Source organism: Heloderma suspectum, chromosome 13 (genome assembly GCF_057233095.1).
Source record: "Heloderma suspectum isolate Gila_16-S chromosome 13, 16-S_ref, whole genome shotgun sequence".
In the NCBI taxonomy this organism is placed as follows: domain Eukaryota; kingdom Metazoa; phylum Chordata; class Lepidosauria; order Squamata; family Helodermatidae; genus Heloderma; species Heloderma suspectum.
The window spans coordinates 8,612,358-8,625,103 of NC_139470.1; the positions used below are offsets into that span (position 1 = coordinate 8,612,358).

At 46.1% G+C, this 12,746-nt stretch overlaps 1 protein-coding gene across 3 annotated transcripts in view; it reads right to left on the reverse strand.

Annotated features, from left to right (window-relative positions):
* Positions 1-1,953: 1,953 nt before the first annotated feature.
* Positions 1,954-12,746, reverse strand: part of LOC146336042 (uncharacterized) — a 42,831-nt gene continuing 32,038 nt past the window's right edge. For 2 of the 3 annotated variants that reach the window (XR_014785798.1, XM_084820352.1), the window contains 2 exons: positions 8,516-8,611; positions 1,954-2,499 (listed from right to left, as the gene is read on the reverse strand). Coding sequence is in view for 1 of the 3 variants with exons in the window: in XM_084820352.1 (XP_084676478.1) it covers positions 2,470-2,499; positions 8,516-8,611 (126 nt within the window). In the remaining 2 variants the exon portion in view is untranslated. Of the gene's footprint in view, positions 2,500-8,515; positions 8,612-9,608; positions 10,002-12,746 lie in introns of those variants that run through there. The other variant, XR_014785799.1, reaches the window with a different exon arrangement.

The window sequence follows — 12,746 nt, forward strand, 5'->3', positions numbered from 1 at the left end:
ACCCCTACTTTTCAGTGCTAGCCAAACCACTTTTTATTCTCTCAGGCATTTTAACTTACACTGTTTGTGTGTTTGAATTTCTGTTTTAAGCTTTCTAATTGTCATCACAAACATCACACTGAGTTTCCTCCTCCTCCTCTGCATTTTATCAATACTTACATGTGCATCAGTAGTGTATGTGTGTGCGCGTGTGTAAAGGGGCACTCCTCATAGAATCATAGAAGAGTAGGGTTGGAAGGGGCATATAAGACCATCGAGTCCAACCCCCTGCTCAATGCAGGAATCCAACTCAAAGCATCCCTGACAAATGGCTGTCCAGCTTCATCTTGAATGCCTCCACTGTAGGAGGGCCCACCACCTCCCTAGGGAATGGGTTCCATTGTTGTATTGCTTTAACAGTCACAACATTTTTTCCTGATGTTCAGCTGAAATCTGGCTTCCTGTAAGTTGGGCCCATTATTCCATGTCCTGAACTCTGGGATGATCAAGAAGAGATCCTGGCCTTCCTCTCTGTGACAACCTTTCAAGTACTTGAAGAGCGCTCTCCTATCTTCTCTCAGTCTTCTCTTCTCAAGGCTAAACATGCCCTGTTCTTTCAGTCTCTCCTCATAGGACTTTGTTTCCAGTCCCCTGATCATCTTTGTTGCCCTCCTCTGAACCCTCTCCAGTTTGTCTGCATCCTTCTTAAAGTGTGGTGCCCAGAACTGGACACAGCACTCAAAACGAGGCCTAACCAGTGCTGAGTAGAGAGGAACTAGTACTTGATGTGATTTGGAAGCTAAACTTCTATTAATGCAGCCCCAAATAACATTTGCCTTTTTTGCAGCCACATCACATTGTTGGCTCATATTCAGCTTGTCATCTACCACAATTCCAAGATCCTTCTCGCTTGTAGAGGTCCTTCTCACCTGTTCTACTTGTGGGCTTCTGAGAAGCATTTGGTTAGACATTGTGTGAAAAGAATGCTGGACTAGATAGAGAGGTCTTTGGTCTGAGTCGGCAGGGTTCTTATGTTCTTAGGGAAACAATGAGACTGAAGGGTTCTGAAATCTATATCAGTGTGCATATATAGCACTGCCCTGTACATTTGGAAATAAAAACAGAATAGGGATGGCGGAGAATTTCTCCACAAAACTCGGGGAGGCCAAATGCCAACGCATTTGGCCCCCCGAAATTGTTGGTGAAATTCTCCGCCCCCCCGCCCCCCTGGATGGGGCTTACCTCCCTCGAATGTCCCTCTTGGCAGTGGGTCCCGGCGGGAGTTCGGCGGCGTTTCGTCGGGGGCGGGGGCGGCGGCCGGTCTTCTGACCGGCTGCCGCCGCTGCCGCCATTACAAAATAAAGTAAAAAAACCCACACACCTGTGATTTCCAGATTTCCAAAGTCAGCCGTGATAGGCTACATAAATCGTTACGTAGCCTATCATGGGTGACTTTGAAAAAAAAAAATTTACGTAGACTACGGTGAAAATAAGGGCGACGCAAATAGCATTGCCCTTATTTTCGCCGTAGTCTACGTAAATTTTTACTTAGACTACCGGGACCAAATAAGGAACGCAAATGGCGGCGCCCATGGGCGCCGCCATTTGCGTATGTGCTTTTTTCTTTTTCCCAAAGTCACCCGTGATAGGCTACGTAACGATTAACGTAGCCTATCATGGCTGACTTTGGAAATCTAGCCATGATAGGCTACGTTAATCGTTATGTAGCCTATCATGGGTGTGTGGTTTTTTTTTTTACTTTTGTATTTCGTGGCCGGGGAGACGGGGCGCTTCTCCCCGGCCTGAATTTCGGCTGGGCGAGGCGGGGCGCCTCTGCCCCCTGGCCTGAACTTCGGAGGGAGAACCGAAGCACCTGCCCCCCACCGCGAAGCAAGCTGCGGGACCAGGTACGTCCCTTTCATACATCCCTAAAACAGAATAACAGAATGTAATTTGTTATTGTTATTTATTTTTAAATGTTCTTATCTCATCTGTTAGGACAAGGCAGGCTACAACATAAGCATAACAAGAATACAATGGAGAATAAAACCAGACAGTTTTTGTAGGGATGTCCATCACTGGGGAATCCGGCCCTTTTTGGGCTTACCGGATTTCTGTAGTGCCTCTGAGTTGGCTTGCATTTGCAACCCAAGCTGCAGGTATTTCCTGAAATCAGGGAACTTTTTTTTTTAAATTGTGCAAATAGAAAGTTCTGCAAATTGCAAGTGCATACTTTGCACAAATTGTATCCAAAATGTGTGCAGCTTGCGCACATTGCAACTGCAATTTGTGCAACTTCCTATTTACACAGTTGTTTTTTTTAAAATCAGAAAATCCGTGAAGTGGCCCAACCCAAAGCAGATCAAATCGGGCCAGCAGGCAGGAAATGAGCTGAAGTCCTGGGGAGGGGGTGAGACCGGATGCAGACTTGGTGAGCTCCTCCCCCTGGATGGGTTCCTCCGACATCCCAAAGGTTTTGTGCTGCTCTGCTCATGAGAAGATAGGTGACTCATCCTGCTTCTTAAAAATAAAACACTAAGGTTACAAGCCTGTACACAATAACCTAGGAGTGCTGTGACATGTCTACTCAGAAGTAAACCCAGCTGAATTCAATAGGACTTACTCCCAGGTTTAGGATTGCAGCCCATGATGTTTAGTCTTCTTGAGTAAATTTACTTGCAGGTTGATGTGCCTGCCTGCTGCTTAATATGTCAGATTGGGGTGATCAGTGTTGAGGAGATGTGCTTGCTTGATAAACGTTATTCTCAATGGGTGGATCCAGTCTTAATCATGAATGGACTAGGTCCATTAAAAGCATTGGGACTTAAGTCAGCTAGGATCAACTTAAGTTCAATTGATTTCAGTGAGTCTGTTCTAAATATAACGAAGTCTGGATCCAGCTAGAATAGATTTTATAATTGTATCTTAGGATCACAGGTCAAAAATATGGCTTCCTTTATCTACAGTTCTGTCTTCTGGAGTGTTTCTTTGATTTATTATCCCAACATGTTATTAGAATAATGAATTGTGCATCGGTACATTACATTTTACACTGTATACACAGAGGCGAGTTGCATCTGCTAGCTATTAATCAAATACTCAGGAACAAAAGGTTGATTGACAGTGTTTTGCATATTTACAGCAAGGATGGAAAGTGTAATAAAGTGTCACAAAAGTTATAGGGAGATAAAATGTTGAGATGCATGTACAGACAAGTGCTGATGGGAGTGTGGGATAGACAGAACGGTAAGTAATGTTGGCTCATTGAGCAATATTTGCATATTGATAAAGACGAGACATTTATACATGGCTCTTGGCTATGAATCTGCATTTCTAACAAACTGCTTCCATATCTTCCTGTTAGAAGGAGCATAATGAAGGTCAGCCAAAATAACTCACTGTTTCTCTTGAATGTTTATAGCGGTGCTGAGAAGTATCTTCCCTTTCCAGTGAGTTTTTGGCCCTTAATGCAAAAATGCACACTCATTCATTTAAATGGCCTTCACTTGCCCTGAATTGCCCTCACTGAAGCCATCATGTAGCTAAATCTGATGGGATGTGCTTAACCAATATGTTGTCATTTATTGATGTTATTATATCAGAGGTATGAGACTGATATCATCATCTTGATATTATAATGCCATCATATCCTGATGATATGAGACAATATAATGCACCAGTATGCTGCACCCTTATAAAGCCAGCAGAGGTGGGGCTTCAGAAAGTTGATGCCCACTCCTTACCAGCTCAGTCTTTGTTTTCTCAGTCAGTACCCACTAGGGCTGTATGGACCCCCAACATCCAGTCTGGGGGGGGCACAGAGGGGAAATCTGGGCCACTTGGGGTCCCCTGGATCTCTCTGGAGCCTTGCCACATCAGTCAGATTTCATGGGGTGGCTCTCCTCCAATCTGAATGGCGTGATTGGCTAATAGTGGCCGCCATTAGCCAATCGCAGGAAAGATACAGCCAGGAATTGTGTAGTTCATGACATTTGTGGCCATAAAGCACTCCCTTCTCTGTAAATTGTGGCTGCCACTAGCCGGTTGTGCCATTTAGGATGGAGGAGAGCCACCCTACAGGAAATCTGACAGAGCCGGAGGTGAGCGGGGTCAGTCCTCCACTGACTTCACAGGTTGGATTCTCGAGAATCCAGCCTTATTTGAGTCCACAGTGGATTTCTCCACCATCCCTAGTAGCCACTTATGTACCCTGGGATGGGACACAAGCACAGGCTGTTTGCTTAGTGGACTAAGTAGGACTCTTTCAAATAACACCCAAATTGGCTCAAGTAGACCTGTGCGGGGTGGGGTCCCCACCTACTCTGTACCATTTATCACAAGCAAATTGCCATATAGTTGTTGTTGCTGTTGCTGAGTACCCAGAGGCATGAAGATTGTGAGAAGGGATTTCCAAGAATAGCCTCTCAGGCCTCTGGGACTTGTGGGCAAAGAAAAGAACCCATGTGGGTCTTGACTGGGCCATGTACCCAGAACTGTGGGGCTTGGGGGTTGTGACTCCAGGGCCTCCCCACTCAATACTGAAAAGATGTGGCCAGAGAGTATGAGGTGGTGCCCTGGGTTCAGATTCACCGAGTTGGAGACCCTGCCCATCCCCTGCACTGGCCAGTGCTTGGAGGGGAGACCACTTGGGAACCACATGTAGCCACCTTGAGTTCCACCATGGAAGAAAGGTGGGATATACAGTAAATGTAATAATAAACAAACAAACAAACATTCTTTTCCACCTGAGTAGAGTTGGATATTAAAATGAAACCAGCTCTACTGGTTATCTAACGACACCTTTGTAAAATGTTCTGTGGGTAATTACATCCTTATCAATCTTTCCAATATGGAACAGAGAGAGAGAGAAAGAGAGAGGAGAGGCAAAGATAAATTTTCAGGTTTAATCTGCAGTGAGTGGCTTGGTTTGCCCAAGAAAGCAATTTATAAATAAGAGTTTGCAATTAGGCTGACCTTCCGAAGTTCTGCAAACCTGGCTAAAGCATGCCTCTGCTCAAACATTTACACCAATGAACTGATGCTTTTCACCGGTGGAACACTTTGTGATACCAGCATGGAGAGTCCTAATTAGCTAAAGCAAGAAGGAAAAAAGAAAGAAAGAAAAAGAAATAGGTGGAACTCAAGACTGCCTGGAAGATGCTTCTTACAGAGGATATCAACAAACTGGAATATGTCCAGAAGAGTTTAACAAAGATGGTGAGGGAGATGGAGACCAAGTCTTCTGAAGGAAGGCTGAAGGAGTTGGGTATGTTTAGCCTGGAGAAGAGGCAATGAAGAGGTGATAGGATAGCTGTCCTCAAATATGTGAAGGTTGTCACATAGATGATGGAGAAATTTTGTTCTTTGGTGCTCCAGAGTAGTGCTGTGCCAAAAATTTCTCCCACATTGTTTACGACCCTTCTCATTCAATTTGATAGAAGAGAAATTGCTTCTGAACAGAAATTCAGTACTGAAGAAATTTCAGAGAAATTCTTAAGGGTTAGGTTTGGGTTTCTTGGTCTGATCTTACTTAGGAGGTGGCCGAGGAGTGAGCACAAGTGTCCTGTTTTTCATTGTACAATCACCTCTCTGTAGCCTCCTCAGCTGCCCACACTTCAACTGAAGCCCAGTCGAAGGCATCATGAGCTAACCTGCCCCCCTTCCTAGGACTTTTTCAGATCAGGAAGTGCAGGCAGCCTGGGAGGCTGGCTGGGATTAGGTGAGCTCAAAAACACCACCAAAATATATTCCACATAAATTATTGACTGTCCTGAGAATGAGGCAGAACAATGGAAGCCCTTTTCATGGGGGAAGAAAACTTTCTGGAAATTGGAGGACAGATTTTGGCAAAGTACATCTCCACCTCATCCCTGGAGCTAGACACAACACTGTCCCCCATGCCTGCATTGTGGTGGATGGAAAATAGGGGCCAGTCTGTCAATGCAGTTGATGCTGTGGCAGCACGAAAAACCACAAAAACCTTACCAAAAACTCAAGAAGCTGTGCTATAAGCCCTGACAATGGGGAGCCCTCCCTGGGAGAAACTGTTAAGAATTCCTCCTCCCCCTGGAGAAATTTGGTGAAATTGCCTCCCAAATTTCTCTGCCCACAAATAAAGTGGAGAATTTTGCGAGGCCTTCTGCGCACAGCTCTGCTCCAGAGGGCAGGACCCAAACTTGTGGGTTTACATAACAAGAAAGGAGGTTTTGACTGAGCATTAAGAAGACCTTCTTCATGATATTAGGAAAAATGCTTTCAAAAAGGTGTATATTAATATTAGGCAGCATTGTGTAGAAAGATGCATGTATTACATACACATTTTCATCGGAAGGTTTTTTTAAAAAACAAACAAACAAACAAAAATTCTCCAAGTTCAATATGAACTGAACTTAAGATTGGGAAAATGAGAAATTGACCAGTTTATCCATCACACACACACGGCCGAGCACACACACACACACACACACACACACTTTCTGAAATTTTCCAATAGGCAGGAAGGTTACTTGTAAGTAAGTGGAGAGAAAGTAGGGTTAATGGACTGAGAAAACTTCTTGCATTAGCAACCACTTTGCTTCTCTGAAGTTTTAGATTTGCTACAGCTTGCCCCTTCATTATTATTATTATTATTATTATTATTTAAAGCAAAGTGAGGTAGTCACTTTTATGGCTAAGCATATCAGCGGGGGTGGGGTGTAATATAATTTGAAAATTATAATTTAAAAAATAAGGCATTGACAGAAGTGGTGTCATTTCCATAGCAATCACATTTGAATTGGCTCAATTTCCCTTCATCCCCCCAATGTTCTCAAAGACTCATTTCAATTAGTGTGTATGTCCTTGTATGCACTGCATCACCAGATCTGTAGTTTTCAGGCAGCATGTGCAGCTCATCCTCGTTGTGTGTTTCTGTTTCACTGATGTGAACAGAAATGCCACCTTTAGTACCTTCTCACATGCCCTTCCTGCAATGGTCCTGCCATCAGCCTTGGACTCAGAACTTCAACAGTACTTCCAACTTGCCAACCTGACAAAAATCAATTGATATAAACTGAGGCTAAGGTTTTTTTTAGCACCCCTTCCCTCAGTCAGGTCCTTCAGGGAGGCAAGGCCAACTGTAACACAGGCCTTGTCAGCCTACATATGGTTTCAGTTGGCTTCAGTCCTCTGCTGAGACAACATCCCTCTATAGCTGCAGTAGGGAGGGAAGTTCCAGCCAGCAAGGCCCACTAGGAGCTGTCCATGGTCCTGACTTCCCTGCCTGCTGTTTAAGACAATTTGGAAAGGAAAGGTTCCTCCTGTGGAAGCACTGGGTCATTACTGACCCCTGGAGGCATTTTCTTGCCTCCAGGGGTCAGTAATGCTTGCGCTGGCATTTTCATGGCAGACTATAGCAGGGTGTTTTGCCATTGCCTTCCTGACTTGATCTGACAGATGTGGACTGACTTGACCTGACATGGGTGGACTTGACCTGATCTGACTGTACCTGACTTCTGTTTGACTTGGACTGCTCAGAAGAGTCATCCTTATTATGTCCACTTCTCCTGCAAACCTCAAGCCCCAATGGAACAGGATACTGTTGGTATGAGCTGTTCAACCATGGAATAGACTGTCTCAGAAGGTGGTGGACTCTTCATGTAAGAGGTTTTAAAGCAGAAGCTGGATGCTTCCTGCAACAGCAAGGTGTTAACCTACATGGCATTTGAAATCCCTTGCAAGTCTATGATTTTATGATTTACGGCAACTAAGCATTCTCCAGCATAATGGCAAGCAGGTATTTGGGAGTTTGCTTTGAGATATGAAGTAGGGATGGCGTAGCTGCCTGAATGGGTCCAGGAACCTGACAAATCCCACCTCACCTGCACCCCAGAACCCAGCTCAGCAAACCCCCCACCCCACCCCCTACCCAATATGCGAGGCTGGGACTCACCACAGCCACCTGGCATCCATGTGAGTGTCCATTTTTGCACAAGATGGGGCTCTGCATTTTCATGCATTTTCTACACAACGATGGCCATAAAGGTTCAGTTCAGCCATAGAAATGAACCTTCATGGCCACCGTTGTGTAGATCTACTGTGTAAACGGTAGATCTACAAAATACAGAGCTCCTTCTTGTGCAAAAATGGAGGCTCATTGAAAAAATGAGAGCTGCCCAGAGCCCCCCGGACAGCTCAGTGGCTCACCCCACACTGCTCATCGCGTCGGGTAAGTAGCAGGGGTTGAGCGAGCAGTGTGTGGGGTGAGCAGGGGAGGTTTCGTCCATCCCTAATATGAAGTCTGAGATGATACACTATTGCCCTTAAACTTCTATAGTAAAAGATTGGACTTACCAATATCTCAAATATTATTTTAAAGTGAATACGTGCATAGATGTTGGTTCCTTCCGGCTAATTCATGTACAAAATTGAATGCATCATACATGAAAATTACAGCAGTCTGGGGAGCTTTTAGAGGTGTCTCTGTCTTTATGTTGTTAAAGTAACTCACTCTGCATTCTCATCAGTGAATTACTAGCAGTAATCAGATCTTCCCTACCGTTACATTTGTTATCTTCCTTTCTGGATTATGCTCCTTAGAATATGCAGTGCAGCAAAGGTCTCGAAAATGTCTTGGAACAAACTGTAGCAGGTCCTGCCAGTAAACAAAATAAATTAGGGATGTTAGAGAATTCCGCCATGGATCCCAGGGAGGCCGAATTCTAGCAACCCGCCCCTAGGGATGGGGGAGAATTTCTCCCCGAAACTTCGGGGGGCTGAGCGCCAACGCATTCGGTCCTCCGAAGGTTGTTCGGGGAGAAATTCTCCGCCCCCCCACCCCCGCCCCCCCCGGGATGGGACTTACCTTTCACAAATGTCCCTCCCGGCGGCGGGTCCCGGCGGCGGTTCGGCAGGTCTTCGTCAGGGGCCGGGGCGGCAGCCGGTCTTTCGACCGGCTGCCGCCACCGCCATTACAAGCAAAGTAAAAAAAACCAAAAACACCCCTGTGATAGGCTACATAACGATTAACGTAGCCTATCACTGCTAGATTTGCAAAGTCAGCCATGATAGGCTACATTAATCGTCACGTAGCCTATCACAGGTGACTTTGAAAAAAAAAAGCACGTACGGCTAATGGCGGCCCCCATAGGGAGCTGCCATTCGCATTCCTTATTTGGTCCCTGTAGTCTACGTAAAGATTTACGTAGACTATGGCGAAAATAAGGACAACGCAAATAGTGTTGCGTACGCGCTTTTTTTTTTTTTTTCAAAGTCACCCATGATAGGCTACGTGACGATTAACGTAGCCTATCACGGCTGACTTTGCAGATCTAGCCGTGGTAGGCTACGTTAATCATTACGTAGCCTATCACAGGGGCGTTTTTTTGTGTTCTTTTTCTTTTGAAGTTTGCGGCCGGGGAGACGGGGCGCTTCTCCCCGGCCTGAATTTCGGCCGGGTGAGGCGGGAAGCCCCCCCCGGCCTGAATTTCGGCCGGGCGAGGAGGGAAGCCTCCCCCCCCGGCCTGAACTTCCGGGGGAGCAGTGAAGCGCCTCCCCCCCACCGCGAAGCAAGCTGCGAGACCAGGTAAGTGACTTTCATGCACCCCTACCCGCCCCACCACCCCGCGAAAGCCCCACAAAACGGAGCCTACCTGGCTGCGGCTCTGGAGGTGGCAGTTGCTCTGGTGGCTCTGGTGGTGGCGGCGGCAGCGGCGGCTGTGGTGGTAGTGGAACTTCTGGCAGCTCCAGCCACTGCTGGGCTGTGGCTGCAAATGGTGGTCGCTATGCCGGACACCATTTGCGTCCCTGGCAGGCCATGATAGGCTACGTAAGTATCTACATAGCCTATCATGGCTCAGGGCAGGGATGCAAATGGCATAGTCGCTGCCATTTGCATCCACGTCTTTAGCCGTGATACGCTACGTATATATTTACGTAGCCTATCACAGCAAAAGACAGGGGCGCAAATGGTGTAGCAGCCGCCATTTGCGCCCGTCTTTTGCTGTGATAGGCTACATAAATATATACGTAGTCTATCACGGCAATAGGAAGGAACACAAATGCCGGCCACCATAGCTGCCACCATTTATGTCCACGTCTTTAGCAGTGATTGGCTACGTATATATTTACGTAGCCTATCATGGCTAAAGACATGGACGCAAATGGCAGCAGCTACGGCGGCCACCATTTGCATCCCTGTGCAGCCCAGCGGCCAGATGTCTGGCTGCAGGTGGCCCTGGCCAATGGCTCCGCAGAGTCACCACGGAGCGGAGCCAGCTGGGGAGGATTCCGGGGGGAGGGACAGAGTGCCTCCCCCCCACCGTGGATTGCCCGGCACGGAGCCAGTTAAGTGTTTCATACATCCCTAAAATAAATAAAGATATTTCACCAGGAATAGGCTGGGAGGTATGGCCAAAGGTTGGAAGGAAAAAACAGTAAAGCACAAGCCACAGTTTGGGAGAGCTGCCCGTGACTTTGCCTGATCCACTGTGTGAACAGAAGAAGAATTACAACAGGGATATTTGGGCCATTGTGGCAAGATGTCTGTGAAGAAGCTGATACAATAGTTCCAAGGCTTTGGTAGGGATGAACAATTCTGTCAGTTTCAGTTTCTCCCTGTTTCTCATTTTTCCAGCCCTAAGTTTGGTTCATCCTGAACTTAGAGATAGTTTTTAAAGTTTGCATGAAAATGTGCATGCATTTTATACACATTTCTCCTAACAGATGCATTCTTGTGCACAATTGTGCTTAATATACATATTTTTGCAAGCAATGACCCTAATAAAATTCATTTTTAATCTTATTTTCATTAATATACACAGTTTGGTGTGCACCTTTCCCCAACATATGCAGAATTCTGTATGCATTTTTAATTGGCAAACTCCATTGCAAAATTCTGAGAAGTGAGAGTTTTCTATGATAACTGGATTTCAGTTTGCAAAGTGTGAAGTTCATTAAGTTTACATTAAAATGTGAACTGAACACATTTCTTTCCCATCCCTAGGCTTTCAGGAGGGACTGTAGTTCAGTGGTAGAGCTCTTTCTTTCTTTCTTTCTTTCTTTCTTTCTTTCTTTCTTTCTTTCTTTCTTTTTGCATTTAGAAGGCTCCACGTTCAATCTGCTGAACTATAAAGTCCAACAACATCCCTGGGTATTTTTGAATGGGTTGAAAATTGCCCCGGATGAATTTCATGACCTTCAGGGAATTGGCCACACACACGGTAGAATCCAATGTTAGTCCTATGTAGAGTAAGCCCATTGAAATGAATGTGACTTAAGTTAGTCGTCATATAGAGCAGGGGCTTATTGGAGAGATACCAGGTAGCAAAAGCTTTTCTACAACTTTAGGTTATGGTAAAGCGGCAATAAGGACCCCTTCAGTAAACACAATAAGTATCACTTTCCCCAGATTGCAGTAAAGCTACAGTAAGGACCACTTCAACTTGTGGGAGAGCTGCAATTAGTAGAAGCAGATTGACTGAATTTCTCCTCAAGATTGAGCCAATGTTATAACATAGTGTCATCCCCTGATGGTCACCCTCACTGTTCCGCTTCATACTGCACATATTTCCCCACAATAAAGGAGTGGCTTGTTTTAGTGTTTCAACCATCCAGTTTCCCGTTTGGTTTCTCGGGTTTCCACTGAAATGGTCTTGGGGACAGTTAAAGGTGGGCAAACATACCCTGAGTGAAGTTATGTAGTCAGAAAGGAACAGATTCGCTCATACTTCGGACCAGCTCCTCATCTCTAACAGCTAAATGTCAGACAGGCACAACATGATCCTCTCCATGCTTGGAATAGCTGTACTTATTGAATTTGATCCATACAGGTGGGCGAGAATTACATTTGGTTCGTATTTTGATAAGAACTTGCCAAATTCATGAATGTGTTCATAAATGGGATAGAAAGAACTTGAGATTTGAAACAATTAAGTGTGGGACAAAGCAACCCTGCCAGATGCATCTACTCCTAGGCCTCCCAGACCCCAGCTTTACTCATGTGCTTTAATTTACTCATGCACATACCTTTTGCATGTGATGTTTTCTCAGAGCATGCATGTGTAACCCACTGGTATATTTTTCTTTAAGAATTCTGAGTGGGAATATTCCTGCACATGCTCAGTGAAGGAGTGAGATAGGGATAGGGATGTCAGAGAATTTCTCCACGAATCTCGGGGAGGCCGAAATTGGTGGAGAAACGGTTTGCCCCCCCGCCCCCCCCAGGATGGGACTTACCTTGTGTGAATGTCCCTGGCGGTGGCAGCTCCGGAGGTGGTGTGGCGGCGGTGCGGCAGTGGTGGCTGCGGCAGCCGGTCTTCCAACCGGCTGCTGCCGCCGCCATTTCCAAATTTTTTTAAAAAAATGTGATAGGCTACGTAAAGATTTACGTAGCCTATCACGTCTAGATTTTTAAAGAACACCGTGATAGGCTACATAAATGTTTACGTAGCCTATCACGGCTGAGTGAACAACAACAAAAAATGCGTGTACGCAAATGGCGGCGCCCATGGGCGCCGCCATTTGCGTTCCTTATTTTGGCACGTGTAGTCTAGGGATGGCGGAGAATTTCTCCATGAATCTTCAGGAGGCCGAGTGCCGATACATTCGGCCCCCTGAAAGTGTTGGGGAAATTCTCCACCGGCCCCCCGCCCCCCCGCAGGATGGGACTTACCTTCAGCGAATGTCCCTCTCGGCGGCGGGTCCTGGCGGTGGTTCGGTGGCGTTTCATTGGGGGCGGGGGCAGCGGCTGGTCTCCCGACCGGCTGCCGCCGCCACCATTACAAAATAAA